Source organism: Protomyctophum bolini (genome assembly GCF_963924005.1).
Source record: "Protomyctophum bolini genome assembly, chromosome: 10".
Lineage (NCBI taxonomy): Eukaryota > Metazoa > Chordata > Actinopteri > Myctophiformes > Myctophidae > Protomyctophum > Protomyctophum bolini.
Genome location: NC_137871.1, coordinates 46,305,125 through 46,321,067, shown reverse-complemented (window position 1 = coordinate 46,321,067; position 15,943 = coordinate 46,305,125). Strand labels below are relative to the sequence as shown.

Genomic DNA, 15,943 nt, shown 5'->3' with positions numbered 1-15,943 from the left:
AACAGTGGGACAGACACACAGACAGACAGACAGACAGACATGATCTGCAGGGTCTCACCTTCGCTTCCCGCGTTTGCGCGTCTTACTGGTGTTAAGGGTTTAGTGTTTAGGGTTAGTTTAAGGGATTAGTTTAAGGGTTTAGTGCTAGGGGTTAGGATTAGTTTAAGGGTTTAGCGTTAAGGGTTTAGTTTAAGGGTTTAGTGTTAAGGGTTTAGTGCTAGGGGTTAGGATTAGTTTAAGGGTTTAGGGTACCTCAGTGAGCCCAGACAACGATGCCTTCTCCAGCATACTGATGGCCGTCTGCAGCTCCTCTGTGCTCCTGTGTCGCCCCCTGCTGCCCAGGAGGAGCTTTGCATAACGGTACTGAGCCTGAGCGTGATTCCCATTGGCCGCCTGGCGGTAGAAATACAGAGCCTGAAATAACATAACAGCGTAATATATTAGTAATATATAAAAACAAGTATATAATATATACATAATATATAGTGCTGCTGGGTCAGTGCTACTGAAGGCAGTGTTGTTCTAAAACACCCTGGACAACGCTCCACACGTCCCAGACTCTTCTCCCTTCTCTAAAACACCCTGGACAACGCTCCACACGTCCCAGACTCTTCTCCCTTCTCTAAAACACCCTGGACAACGCTCCACACGTCCCAGACTCTTCTCCCTTCTCTAAAACCCCCTGGACAACGCTCCACACGTCCCAGACTCTTCTCCCTTCTCTAAAACACCCTGGACAACGCTCCACACGTCCCAGACTCTTCTCCCTTCTCTAAAACACCCTGGACAACGCTCCACACGTCCCAGACTCTTCTCCCTTCTCTAAAACACCCTGGACAACGCTCCACACGTCCCAGACTCTTCTCCCTTCTCTAAAACACCCTGGACAACGCTCCACACGTCCCAGACTCTTCTCCCTTCTCTAAAACCCCCTGGACAACGCTCCACACGTCCCAGACTCTTCTCCCTTCTCTAAAACACCCTGGACAACGCTCCACACGTCCCAGACTCTTCTCCCTTCTCTAAAACACCCTGGACAACGCTCCACACGTCCCAGACTCTTCTCCCTTCTCTAAAACACCCTGGACAACGCTCCACACGTCCCAGACTCTTCTCCCTTCTCTAAAACACCCTGGACAACGCTCCACACGTCCCAGACTCTTCTCCCTTCTCTAAAACACCCTGGACAACGCTCCACACGTCCCAGACTCTTCTCCCTTCTCTAAAACACCCTGGACAACTCTCCACACGTCCCAGACTCTTCTCCCTTCTCTAAAACACCCTGGACAACGCTCCACACGTCCTCTATCTGTCTCGTAGCGTAGCATTAGCATAGCGTACCTTGTGGTGGTTCTGTGTGGTTCCTCTTCCTGTCTCGTAACACACGGCCGTGTTGAACTGAGCCTTCCTGTAGCCCTGCAGCGCCCCCGTGTGGAAACACGCAAACGCTGCCTCGTCGTCACCGCGTTGGACACTCTGAAGACCTGAGGTTCAAATTAAAGTTAAACCATTCACTGTTAACCATTCTGAAGACCTGTGGTTCAAATTAAACCATTCACTGTTCACCACTCTGAAGACCTGAGGTTCAAATTAAACCATTAACTGTTCACCACTCTGAAGACCTGAGGTTCAAATTAAACCATTCACTGTTCACCACTCTGAAGACCTGAGGTTCAAATTAAACCATTCACTGTTCACCACTCTGAAGACCTGAGGTTCAAATTAAAGTTAAACCATTCACTGTTCACCACTCTGAAGCCCTGAGGTTAAAATTAAACCATTCACTGTTCACCACTCTGAAGACCTGAGGTTCAAATTAAACCATTCACTGTTCACCATTCTGAAGATCTGGACTTATAATAGAAAAATTTAGAGTTACAATAGAAATATGCGTGCGTGCATGTGTGTGTGTGTGTGTGTGTCTGTGTGTGTGTGCGTGTGTATGTGTGTATGTGTGTGTGTGTGTGTGTGTGTGTGTGTGTGTGTGCGTGCGTGTGCGTGCGTGCGTGTGTGTGTGTGTACCTATGATGTTGAGGACAACGGGGACACTGGAGTCTCCAACGTGGCTGAGATTCACTGCTGCTTCTTCTACTGCCCCCTAGTGGACAACACATATAATTCAGATTCTACGGGGGCCAGTTTCGAATTGCAGCCGTCCGTAGGGGCCCTTTGAGAGCGGTTTTGAAGGAGTCAAGGGATTTGCATGTCTTAATGACTGTTGGTAGGGCGTTCCACATTTTGGTGGCATAGTCAAAAGGGAGACATCGAAGAGGAAGGATGGGGAAGGATCAACATATGGAACATATATATGGATATATGTCACAACAGGTTCCGACATATATCCATATATGGAGATCTAAGGGTTTGAGGTCAGATGTAGAGTTGCTGGCCAATATTGATGACATCAGGGATCTCCATATATGGGCTTAACTGCGACAGCAGGTCGCATTTTATATATCCAGCTCTGATGATGTCACGTGATGTCACAATGACCTGGGCTGATAGGGGAGGAGCTATATCAATATGAGGGCTGATAGGGGAGGAGCCTATGGGGGCTGATAGGGGAGGAGCCTATGGCATGAACAGTGTTTGGAACTCCAATCTCCCCCGACAAATCAAACTCAGCTTCTTCTACGCAACAGTGGAGTCTGTTCTCCTATACGGCAGTGAATGCTGGACCCTGAAGCCAACCCTGCAGAAGTCCCTTGACGGGTGCTACACCAGAATGCTGCGTGCAGTACTTGACATCAGCATGACTGTACATGTCACTAACATGACTCTGTATGAGGGACTACCGAGGGTGAGCCAGAAAATAGCAGCCAGGAGAATGAGACTAGCAGGACACTGCCAAAGGCATCAAGAACTGCCAGCCAGCAAACTGGTGCTCTGGGAACCAACACACGGGCACCGGTCACGAGGACGCCCCACGCTAACATATGTGGATGTACTCAAGAGCGATGCAGGAGCGCAAAGTACCAACGAACTGGCCGGATGTATGGAGAACCGGGATGACTGGAAACGACGATGGAGGGCTCGTCTGAGGACGACCTAGAGAGAGATGGGGGCTGATAGGGGAGGAGCCTATGGGGGCTGATAGGGGAGGAGCCATATAAATGATGTGTTTTGATTGGACGCTCACCTCTTCATTGTCCTGCGTTGTTTCTCTGTCTCCGTCTGTCCAATCAGATGTCTTGCTTCCGTCTCTGTTCGTCCAATCAGATGTCTTGCTGCCGTCTCTGTTCGTCCAATCATATGTCTCTCTGCCGTCTCTGTTCGTCCAATCAGATGTCTCTCTGCCGTCTCCGTTCGTCCAATCAGACGCTGAGAGTTATATTAGGGTTAATTATTAATTCAGAGCAGAAACATTTGATGAAACAAAACTCATCACAAATACATGTTCTGTCTATAAATATAGGGTCAGGGTATGTATATATATATATATATATATATATATATATATATATATATATATATATATATGCTATCCACGCCCCCTGCTACCACCTCCCCGCTATCGTACCCCCCCACCTGCTATCGTCCCCCCCCCCCCCCCTGCTATCGCCACCGTTCACCAGAAGGGTCCCGTTGACAAATAATGCTGTTTTAACCAACCTGTTGTCTGCTCTGCCCCCTGCTGGCCAGACGAGGAACTGTCTGGTGTGTTCAGACTCTCTGCTGCCCCCTCCAGGCACAGTACTGTCCTGCCTCCAGGAAGAACATCACGCCTGCAAACTGTGAGAACCAAATCATCTATCTATAAATGCACAAAGTCTGTGTGTGTGTGTGTGTGAGTGTGTATGTGTGTGTGTGTGTGTGTGTGTGTGTGTGTGTGTGTGTGTGACTGAAAACCACTCCAGAACCGTTCGCCCCACAGACTTAAAATTCGACACACGTGTGCCCGGTGTCGAGTCGGTCGGACCCACGGTTCTGCAGAACCGTGTTTTCAACCAGTCTAACGTTCATTAGAAGGACAATATCAACCACCAGAAGCAGAGACGTGTGTTTTCAACCAGTCTAACGTTCATTAGAAGGACAATATCAGCCACCAGAAGCAGAGACGTGTGTTTTCAACCAGTCTAACGTTCATTAGAAGGACAATATCAGCCACCAGAAGCAGAGACGTGTGTTTTCAACCAGTCTAACGTTCATTAGAAGGACAATATCAGCCACCAGAAGCAGAGACGTGTGTTTTCAACCAGTCTAACGTTCATTAGAAGGACAATATCAACCACCAGAAGCAGAGACGTGTGTTTTCAACCAGTCTAACGTTCATTAGAAGGACAATATCAGCCACCAGAAGCAGAGACGTGTGTTTTCAACCAGTCTAACGTTCATTAGAAGGACAATATCAACCACCAGAAGCAGAGACGTGTGTTTTCAACCAGTCTAACGTTCATTAGAAGGACAATATCAACCACCAGAAGCAGAGACGTGTGTTTTCAACCAGTCTAACGTTCATTAGAAGGACAATATCAACCACCAGAAGCAGAGACGTGTGTTTTCAACCAGTCTAACGTTCATTAGAAGGACAATATCAACCACCAGAAGCAGAGACGTGTGTTTTCAACCAGTCTAACGTTCATTAGAAGGACAATATCAGCCACCAGAAGCAGAGACGTGTGTTTTCAACCAGTCTAACGTTCATTAGAAGGACAATATCAACCACCAGAAGCAGAGACGTGTGTTTTCAACCAGTCTAACGTTCATTAGAAGGACAATATCAACCACCAGAAGCAGAGACGTGTGTTTTCAACCAGTCTAACGTTCATTAGAAGGACAATATCAACCACCAGAAGCAGAGACGTGTGTTTTCAACCAGTCTAACGTTCATTAGAAGGACAATATCAACCACCAGAAGCAGAGACGTGTGTTTTCAACCAGTCTAACGTTCATTAGAAGGACAATATCAACCACCAGAAGCAGAGACGTGTGTTTTCAACCAGTCTAACATTCATTAGAAGGACAATATCAACCACCAGAAGCAGAGACGTGTGTTTTCAACCAGTCTAACGTTCATTAGAAGGACAATATCAGCCACCAGAAGCAGAGACGTGTGTTTTCAACCAGTCTAACGTTCATTAGAAGGACAATATCAACCACCAGAAGCAGAGACGTGTGTTTTCAACCAGTCTAACGTTCATTAGAAGGACAATATCAACCACCAGAAGCAGAGACGTGTGTTTTCAACCAGTCTAACGTTCATTAGAAGGACAATATCAGCCACCAGAAGCAGAGACGTGTGTTTTCAACCAGTCTAACGTTCATTAGAAGGACAATATCAACCACCAGAAGCAGAGACGTGTGTTTTCAACCAGTCTAACGTTCATTAGAAGGACAATATCAACCACCAGAAGCAGAGACGTGTGTTTTCAACCAGTCTAACGTTCATTAGAAGGACAATATCAGCCACCAGAAGCAGAGACGTGTGTTTTCAACCAGTCTAATGTTCATTAGAAGGACAATATCAGCCACCAGAAGCAGAGACGTGTGTTTTCAACGAGTCTAACGTTCATTAGAAGGACAATATCAACCACCAGAAGCAGAGACGTGTGTTTTCAACCAGTCTAACGTTCATTAGAAGGACAATATCAGCCACCAGAAGCAGAGACGTGTGTTTTCAACCAGTCTAACGTTCATTAGAAGGACAATATTGGCAGTGATGGAAAAAAGGTACTCAATTGTTTTACTTAAGTAAAAGTACCAATACTGCAATTTAGAACTACTTCGTTACAAGTAAAAGTACGGAATTGAAAATGTACTTGAGTAAAAGTACAAAAGTACTCTCATTGTGCAGAATATCCCACTTCAAGTTCAAAATGTGTACAAAATCAATTGAAAATAGCAGATCTACAAGCTCACAATGTGTCGCAACGTGACCAGGGGGGCAGTCAGACAGATATTTTGTGAAGCCACTAAGGAAATGAAAGTTCATATAATGGCCTGTTGTGGCGCTGTCATTGGACCCAGAAAAACCCATAGCCCCAAAGAAGTCCATGTATTTGGGCCCAACTTCACCTAGACTGCATTACCTTAATAAACATGGTCATGAATACTTTCTGCTTCCAGTCACTAGTTTAAAGTCTAATTTCTAATGTTATGTCATAATATTCTTTTTGGAAAATTATGGTCCCATTAATTAAAAGAATTACCATAAAGTCGCGTATGTTCTGAGGGGCGTGGCTACCGTTACAGTCTATGATCGGGATTCCCCTCCCACTCGAGTCAAAATAAAAACCAACGGAGAAGAAGGGGGGAAGTCCCGCCTCGTTGTCTGGGCCAGCCAATGGCCAGCTGGGCCCAAACGGATCTAGAAAGATGGCGACTTCCATTGCAAGGACTGACAGGCTTCATTTTACGTTCATGTTAGACCCGGGGAACGCTTTGTCCATATTTTTTACAGTCTATGAACGTGACACATTGTGAGCTTGTAGATCGGCTATTTTCAAATGGCCAAAATGTATAGGGTTGTAGTGGTTAATGTATGTTCTCCAAAGTAATTAGTAAAGTAAAGTTTTCTTGTGGTGTTTATAGCATTATGTTATACTTTAGCTATTGAAAAATAGCAGATCTACAAGCTCATAGCGCGGCACAGAGTGAAGCGCTATGAGCTTGTAGGGCTGCTATTTTTGAAAAATCGTGAAAATGTGCCTCGAATATTTGAATATTATTCTTTCAGAGTTTCTTTGCTTCTGGGGGGTCACTGGAACAACATATTTTCAGATGGGGGTCGGCGGCCAATTAAAGATCATTTTTGGGGGTCCTTGACATGAAATATTGAGAACCACTGATGAAGATAGAAACATTTTTTAATTTCGACGTCAGGCCCATAGACATAGACTGTAAAAAATATGGACAAAGCGTTCCGCGGGTCTAACATGAACGTAAAATGAAGCCTGTCAGTCCTTGAATTGTACATCGCCATCTTTCTAGATCCGTTTGGGCCCAGCTGGCCCATTGGCTGGCCCAGACAACGAGGCGGGACTTCCCCCCTTCTTCTCCGTTGGTTTTTATTTTGACTCGAGTGGGTGGGGAATCCCTATCATAGACTGTAACGGTAGCCACGCCCCTCAGAACATACGCGACTTTATGGTAATTTCTTTTTATAAATGGGACCATAATTTTCCAAAAAGAATATTATGACATTAGAAATTAGACTTTAAACTAGTGACTGGAAGCAGAAAGTATTCATGACCATGTTTATTAAGGTAATACAGTCTAGGTGAAGTTGGGCCCAAATACATGGACTTCTATGGGGCTATGGGTTTTTTTGGGCCCAATGACAGCGCCACAACTAGGGTTGGGATTCGGAACCGGGTCCATTTCAGACCCGGTTCCGACATTGCGGATCCGGAGCCGGTTCCATCGTTTTTTTATTAACGGTTCCCCAAACGGTTCTCATCAGTCGTCATTTAGCTCCGCTGTGTCTGTGCAATGTGCATGCATGCAAGCAGAGCCTGAGGTGACGTCACCCCACCTAAAGGAGTGTATGGGGTCGGGGAGGATACGCCCACTGTTCTGTGCATTCAGCGACTGTGGGACAGTATGTCGAAGAGATCTCCACAGTGTGGTTAACAGAGAGGGAAATGACTCTGAGGCTGAGCACGCAAAGTGGAATAAATGTTATGCTATAGTTCCCTGCAAAGGTTGTTGCAACTTGTAACAGTTGCACGTCCACATTGATGAAACAACTCAAAATCAATATGCCTACACGAGTCCACAACTCACGAGAATAATCTAGGCAAATCGCGTTTGAGAGCCATGCGGAAAGCCTGCACTCCCCGCAGCTCCACCACAGCCGGCGGGGGATGAGGATGATGCAAGGCTGGTTCACTTTCGTAACGTAATAGAAAATAAAAACTACTAACGTCTACAGAGCTTTTCATTAGGCGTGTTGTACAACTGTTGTTAATGGTGTTCATTTAGAACACCAATGTCTCGACGTCTTTCTGTCTGATATTTTATGAATCACGCCAAATCAATTTGTCTGCACTTATTTTTTAGAATTTATAAGCAACTCAACTGCTTTTGATTCGGCTCTAAATTAATCGTGTGACTGTTGAGAGCCCAGCGTTTAGGTGCATATACCTCCATGGATTGATTAGCCTACTTTATAAACGGTTTGCAGAAAAAAGCACAGGAACGTAGCCTACAGTTCAATACAAGGTCTGCTAAAAGGATTTTATAATCCAAGAAAGCACTATTTGTTTCCATTAGGGTAAGGGGTCCTTCATATTAAATTAATCTGAACATTAAAGACATTTGTCACCACAACAATATCATTATTGCAATGTGTACTGTATTTAATATACAGCAAATTGCAATATACAGTAGAAATTGCAACAATGATATTGTTGTGGTGGCTAGCTGGTGGTGGTGAAGTTTAAATAATAGTGCCACACTGCCATAATTGTAAAGTGCATTTTCAATAATTGAATTAATTAATTTGTGTTTATTATGTACTTGGTTAGGTTAGTTATAATATAAGCATAATCTATGTCAGAAAAAAGGGGAAATAATATTAGGATCCGTTAAGGGAACCGTTAGGAACCGGAACCGTTAAGAGGGATCCGGGAAGGATCCGGAACCGTTAAAATCCTAACGAATCCCAACCCTAGCCACAACAGGCCATTATATGAACTTTCAGGAAATCCCGATTTCCTCAGTGGCTTCACAGAATATCTGTCCACCGAGTGGCGCGCTACGAGCTTGTAGGTCTGCTATTTTTGAAAAATCTACATTTTTAGAAACTGATCTCAGGTCAGAATGGGTTAATCAGACCAGTGTGTGTCCAGTGGAAACCTCGTAGGAATCTGATCTCAGGTCAGAATGGGTTAAGTAAACTAACACAACATGGACTCACAGGTGTCGAGGAGGAGGCGGTACCCACATCGCTGCAGCAGGGAGGAAGAGGAGGAGGAGGAAGAGGAAGAGGAGGAGGAAGAGGAGGAAGAGGAAGCTCCGAGAGGAACCACTTCACCTCCTGCAGAGAAGCTGGAATGAATCCTCCTGCACATGTGCATGAAGATCACTGCTGCTGCCCCCTGGTGGACACACACATATACACACATATGAGAGCCTGCCACCCTGCAGCCTCCAGCTTTTCACCAGAGGAGAAAGAAAACTGCATTTTATTTATTAATCCAAAAGTAGTTAATATCACAGGCAGACTCTTCACATACTAGAACATGTCTGGAATAAAGTAGTTAATATCACAGGCAGACTCTTCACATACTAGAGACTAGAACATGTCTGGAATAAAGTAGTTAATATCACAGGCAGACTCTTCACATACTAGAAGAACATGTCTGGAATAAAGTAGTTAATATCACAGGCAGACTCTTCACATACTAGAAGAACATGTCTGGAATAAAGTAGTTAATATCACAGGCAGACTCTTCACATACTAGAAGAACATGTCTGGAATAAAGTAGTTAATATCACAGGCAGACTCTTCACATACTAGAGGCTAGAGCATGTCTGGAATAAATGTTCCAGCTGAAATGGACATGAATATAAATATGAAATAAATGCTTAAACATGTAGCTAGGTGTAATGTTTAGGGATGGAGCTCGTTAATTCGTATTGATAATCACCTTATCGATCAGGCTTATCGAGCCGGGTTCTTATCGAGCATTTTCTATTATTTTTTTGGAAAGACGGGAGACTGTGACATTCTGAACAGAACCAGTATTCTTTTACTAGGGCCTTCAAATACAGAACTTGTCTAACAGATGGAAGGCAATTTACCTTTTTACTAATACAATAATATAAAAGAAACTGGTTAATGTGTGTACCAGCACTTTAAAAGCGAACTTTGGTTTCCCCAGCCTGCGCTGGTCGGCAGGTATCAATACACTATCTATCTATCAATATACAGGTATCAATACACTATCTATCTATCACTATACAGTTATCAATACACTTTTAGACCTACATGTTTGTTCCAGCGTGGATGATTACATTTATTTATTGTTCGCTTCTTGTCTTGATTGTTTAAACATGACGTCATGGACCGCTATGCTCCATAACAGGCTTGATAAGCCCAAAGCTTATTGATACCGGGTACTGGATAAGCCCAAAGCTTATTGATACCGGGTACTGGATAAGCCCAAAGCTTATCGATACCGGGAACTGGATAAGCCCAAAGCTTATCAATACCGGGTACTGGATAAGCCCAAAGCTTATTGATACCGGGTACTGGATAAGCCCAAAGCTTATCGATACCGGGAACTGGATAAGCCCAAAGCTTATCAATACCGGGTACTGGATAAGCCCAAAGCTTATCGATACCGGGTACTGGATAAGCCCAAAGCTTATTGATACCGGGTACTGGATAAGCCCAAAGCTTATCGATACCGGGTACTGGATAAGCCCAAAGCTTATCGATACCGGGTACTGGATAAGCCCAAAGCTTATCGATACCGGGTACTGGATAAGCCCAAAGCTTATCGATACCGGGTACTGGATGAGCCCAAAGCTTATTGATACCGGGTACTGGATAAGCCCAAAGCTTATTGATACCGGGTACTGGATAAGCTTGTTATCTGAGTTTTTTGGGTATCGGTTATCGAACTCCATCCCTAGTAATGTTAAGAGTCCACAGAAGACATGTAAATATGAAATAAATGCTTAAACATGTAGCTAGGTGTAATGTTAGAGACCACAGAAGACATGTAAATATGAAATAAATGCTTAAACATGTAGCTAGGTGTAATGTTAGAGACACAAGAAGACATGTAAATATGAAATAAATGCTTAAACATGTAGCTAGGTGTAATGTTAGAGACCACAGAAGACATGTAAATATGAAATAAATGCTTAAACATGTAGCTAGGTGTAATGTTAGAGACCACAGAAGACATGTAAATATGAAATAAATGCTTAAACATGTAGCTAGGTGTAATGTTAGAGACCACAGAAGACATGTAAATATGAAATAAATGCTTAAACATGTAGCTAGGTGTAATGTTAGAGACCACAGAAGACATGTAAATATGAAATAAATGCTTAAACATGTAGCTAGGTGTAATGTTAGAGACCACAGAAGACATGTAAATATTAAATAAATGTTTAAACATGTAGCTAGGTGTAATGTTAGAGTCCACAGAAGACATGTAAATATGAAATAAATGCTTAAACATGTAGCTAGGTGTAATGTTAGAGACCACAGAAGACATGTAAATATGAAATAAATGCTTAAACATGTAGCTAGGTGTAATGTTAGAGACCACAGAAGACATGTAAATATGAAATAAATACTTAAACATGTAGCTAGGTGTAATGTTAGAGACCACGGGTTAGGGTTACATATCAGCCGGGCGCCTGATGGAGGGGAAAGGAACTGGTTGGAATAACGTGTTCCTTCCACGCGCTACGTCCAACCAGGGAAACTCCCCCCTGTCAGGTGTAAAGGAGCAACTTGGACACTCAGGCATGAAGTAAGCATGAGTTCAAGTCCGTTGCTCTCCCCATGTCCCCCATATATGGGGACTAGGTTGGTGGAGGGTGTGTAGAGCCCAGGATTTTTTATTTGATTATCTTTATTTTGAAACCTTCAGGTAAGACAGTCAAATAAGAAAAAAAGAAAAAACAATATATATAACCACAATGCATGTATATTTCTTTTTTGAATGAAATAAGAAAATTATAATGACAACAATGTGATCATTGGTCTTGCACCTGAAGTTCAAAAAGGAGTAGGAAGAAGTAAAAACTTATTTACTCCTACCCCCATCAGTAATTGCAATGAACATATAATCCAAATGTAACAGCATCCATACATACATACACACGTACATGTGTCCATGTGTATGTAAGAACAATAAATGAGAAATCAAGTATAATAATTAAGAAATCAAGTATAATAATTAAGAAATAAAGTATAATAATTAAGAAATCAAGTATAATAATTAAGAAATCAAGTATAGCCCGAGATAATCAACGTGCCTCATCCTCCACTCTGTAATAGTTAAGTAATTCATTTTTGTACATCCTCTTAAATTGTACAATGTTGGTGCTTTGTTTGAGCTCAACAGCCAGACCATTCCACACATTGACCCCACAGATTGTTATACATTGACTTTTCATGGTAGTGTGGACAAGAAGTTTCTTCAAATTTAGCTCCCCTCTTAAATTATAACCCCCCTCTCTGTCAAAAAACATGTTCTGTATGTTCACTGGTAATAATCTATTTCTTGCTTTAAACATGACTTGTGCTGTTTTGAACTTGACCATATCAATGAATTTCAATGCCTTTAACTGTAAAAAAAAAAAAAAAAGAGCGTTTGTGTGTTCCTGATATGAGACATTATTCACAATCCTTATTGCTCTCTTTTGAATTATGACCAATGGATTTAAGTTGCTTATATAGGTATTACCCCAGATCTCCACACAATAATTAAGATAAGGTAAAACCAGTGAACAATACAGAATGTACAGAGCCCCTTGATTTAGCATTAGTTTTGATTTCCCCAGTATAGAGACACTTCTTGCCATCTTGGCGCGTACATATGAAATATGGGGTTTCCAGCTGATTTTGTGGTCTAGTATCACTCCAAGAAATTTTATTTGATAAACTCTTTCTATGTTTACATTATCTATTGTCACAGTTGCTTGTGTATCTATTTTACGATTTCCAAAGAACATGATCTTTGTTTTACTCAAATTTAACCCAAGTTTGTTTTTGTCAAACCACCGTTTCAATTTGTTCATTTCTGATGAATCACATTAGATGATTGACACAGGGGTGAAAAATGGGTTACAAAATCGTGGGATAAATAATTTAAGGAAAAGAAAAAGAATACATAAATATGAAATAAATGCTTAAACATGTAGCTAGGTGTAATGTTAGAGACCACAGAAGTGAACCTTTTCAAGCCTGTTTTCTCAACTCGCTGTTTCTCTGCAAGACATTACTCTATAAGCCATATCTCCACTGGTGGGTCAAACTGTTTTCACATGACATGGAAAAACGAAAATGACAAAAAAAGGTTCAATGGCAGTCCCTCAGTCAAGCTGGGTCACAATATTATAATATTATAATCTGCTGGCAAAAATGTAGTTTTAGAAATTATTGTAAAGTCAAACCTGCTGACATACATGTTCTTTACAAATGTATGTAAGCTTTTGTTCACAGCTTTGTGTGTGTGTGTGTGTGTGTGTGTGTGTGTGTGTGTGTGTGTGTGTGTGTGCATCGTACCCATCCCACTGCGTCCAGCGCAGTATAACGAGGGATCTCAGCGTTGCAGAACTGAAACCTTCTCTGTTTCTTCTTCTGTCCATCGTCTCCTCTCTGGGAGCTGAAGGAGGAGGAGAACAATTAGTATATATGTATAGTTTAATTATGTATAGTTTCATTATATAGATATTCCACTGTTACGTTCTTAGCTTACAGAAACTATAGAAAAATACGCACATCACTTCATGGAGGTGCTGGGTTCAAAAAGTAACATATGAAAAGAGAAGGGAACCCGCACACTCGTTTGACCAGATGAAGAGCCTTGGCTCGAAACGTCGTCAATAAAAGTTATCTTTTGGAGCATACGTTCTTAGCTTACGCAATGCTTTTTATGTGATGTATTCCCATGCTTTTTTGTTCTTGCTTAATGTAAGTCGCTCTAGGGTTAGGGTTAGGTGGCAAATCATTTCAGGCCGTAGCAGCCAAACTTTGGAATGCTCTCCCACTAGCACTGAGATTTTCCTCCTCTGTGGGCATTTTTTAAAATAGCCTCAAAACATTTCTTTTTAAACAAGCATTTGTGGATGGTTCAACCTGAACTTAATTAACCTACCTTTTGATTTATGATGTACGTATGATGATCATATTGTTGTCTTGTTGAGCTGAATTGTACAGCACATGTTTTATCTGCATTGTTCTGCTTGTTACCTTGTTCTGTATTTTTATTGTATATGTAAAGCACTTTGTGAGTCCTCTCTGTGAAAGGTGCTATATAAATAAAATGTACTTACTTACTTACTTACTCTGGATTAAGAGCGTCTGCTAAATGCCTAAATTGTAAATTGTAAGTCACCAGGCTTGTATCTAAAATAAACCGTTATATAAATGAGGCTATAGAGCATGAATCATCATGTGTGACTTGTTTTGATTGGAGATGTCCTGATACTGTATCGGTATAGGAAAAGTATCGGTCCTTTTTTACCATACGGGGTCATATCGGTATCGGTGAATATGCCAGTCTAATCAGATATCAGAGGTCAGAGGTCATGGGTTACCTGCTGGGCACCAGGACCGTGGCGGAGGAGTTCTCATCCTGGTGGGGGGGCGGGGTCAGCCGCAGGTTGGCGTTGCCATGACAACGGGTCAGAACTGTGTGTGTGTGTGGGGAGAGGGGCATCAGAAGGTCAAAGTTCAAACTGATTCACATCTTCATTCCCGTTAATATGACAACATTCTAATGGACAGACAGACAGACAAACCAAATGGACCCTTGCAGGTCTGTAACAGCAGTAGTATTAGTATGGCCTGGTCAGCCTGCAATGACATGCATAAGATCTGGTCATCCCAGCTTAGTAAGATGTTAAAAGTAAAAAATATTTAGGACGACCGTTGAGACGATTCCGAGACGTGGACACTTTCAAAGAAACTAGAGAAACGGTTGGATGGCACTTAGACCCGCCTTCTAATGAGAGCAACATCTGTCTTGGAAGAGAAGAGCCACCCATCGACTGATCTAATATACGGTAACCTTCCCTGTGTTTCTACACTAGTCCACCCATCCACTGATCTAATATACGGTAACCTTCCCTGTGTTTCTACACTAGTCCACCCATCCACTGATCTAATATACGGTAACCTTCCCTGTGTTTCTACACTAGTCCACCCATCGACTAATCTAATATTCTGCAACCTTCCCCGTGTTTCTTCACTAGTCGAATCCAGAAGAACACAGTTTTCCGGCCACTGCTACAGAGCTGACCCTGAGGTTATATCTTCCCTTCTTCTCTGGAGTCCTGCCTCAAAGCAGACCAGAGGTAGAAAACTGTTGTTCCCTGATGTCATCGCTAGAGACACATGATATCATCGCTAGAGACACATGATGTCATCGCTAGGGACACATGATGTCATCGCTAGGGACACATGATGACATCGCTAGGGACACATGCATCAGTAAGCAGGAACTGGGGATGGCAATGAAGGACCGGGAAGTCTGGCATGGTATTGTGAAATCCATGATCTCGGATCTCAAAGAATGATGATGAGTAGTAGTAGTATTAGTAGTAGTAATGTAAATAGTAATAGTAATAATAGTAAAATCCGCTCTCTAAGGGCACCTACGGACGGCTGCAATTCGAAACTGGCCCCCGTAAAATCTGAATCCCCCCCACCGCCCCCCTTTTCCCCTCACTGTATATGTTTCTTTTCCCTTTTTACCTCCTTTATGATGAATTCCTGTTCTGTTCTTTGGCTATATAGAAGTGTCTATTTGTACGTCTCTAAATGTTTTGATGAATTGAACAAGGTGGACCCTCTTGTAAACAAGTGTAATGCTTAATTGGGTCGTCCACTCACAGTTAACAGTCTTTGTATTGAGTTGTGCTTGAATTGTACTGTAATTCTGCAAACTGTTAATACATATTTAAATCAATCAATCAATTAGTAGTAGTAGTATTAGTCAAGGCGCAACTGCAGCCTGTTTTACGCGATCGCTACATTTACAATCAAAACGTATACATAAACATTCCGATTTCAAATATAAAGTACTCACAATTTGTCCCACGGGTGTTACAAATTTGCTGCACCAGCGATTAGGCACTGCTGCATGCCGCGTTGTTTAATTAAAAGCATTTCTATCCGAGCTGTTATTTTGCCATTGGCTTTCAACTAGGCGCCCCTATCGGTCGGGAGGAGGGTGGCACTCGGTGTGTTCGATATAGCCACGCTGACCGCCCTGCCAATACAGACTAATAGGCGAGTGCGCTCCCG

At 42.5% G+C, this 15,943-nt stretch overlaps 1 protein-coding gene across 3 annotated transcripts in view; it reads right to left on the bottom strand.

Moving 5' to 3' along the window:
- dele1 (DAP3 binding cell death enhancer 1) overlaps positions 1–15,943 on the bottom strand; it is a 29,435-nt gene that overhangs the window by 8,014 nt on the left and 5,478 nt on the right. For 2 of the 3 annotated variants that reach the window (XM_080773803.1, XM_080773802.1), the window contains exons 3-10: positions 14,233–14,326; positions 13,199–13,298; positions 8,861–9,041; positions 3,613–3,732; positions 3,140–3,321; positions 2,023–2,098; positions 1,342–1,484; positions 253–414 (exon numbers count right to left, since the gene is read on the bottom strand). In XM_080773803.1, the coding sequence (XP_080629929.1) occupies positions 253–414; positions 1,342–1,484; positions 2,023–2,098; positions 3,140–3,321; positions 3,613–3,732; positions 8,861–9,041; positions 13,199–13,298; positions 14,233–14,326 (1,058 nt within the window). The remainder of the gene's footprint in view (positions 1–252; positions 415–1,341; positions 1,485–2,022; positions 2,099–3,139; positions 3,322–3,612; positions 3,733–8,860; positions 9,042–13,198; positions 13,299–14,232; positions 14,327–15,943) is intronic. The other variant, XM_080773804.1, reaches the window with a different exon arrangement.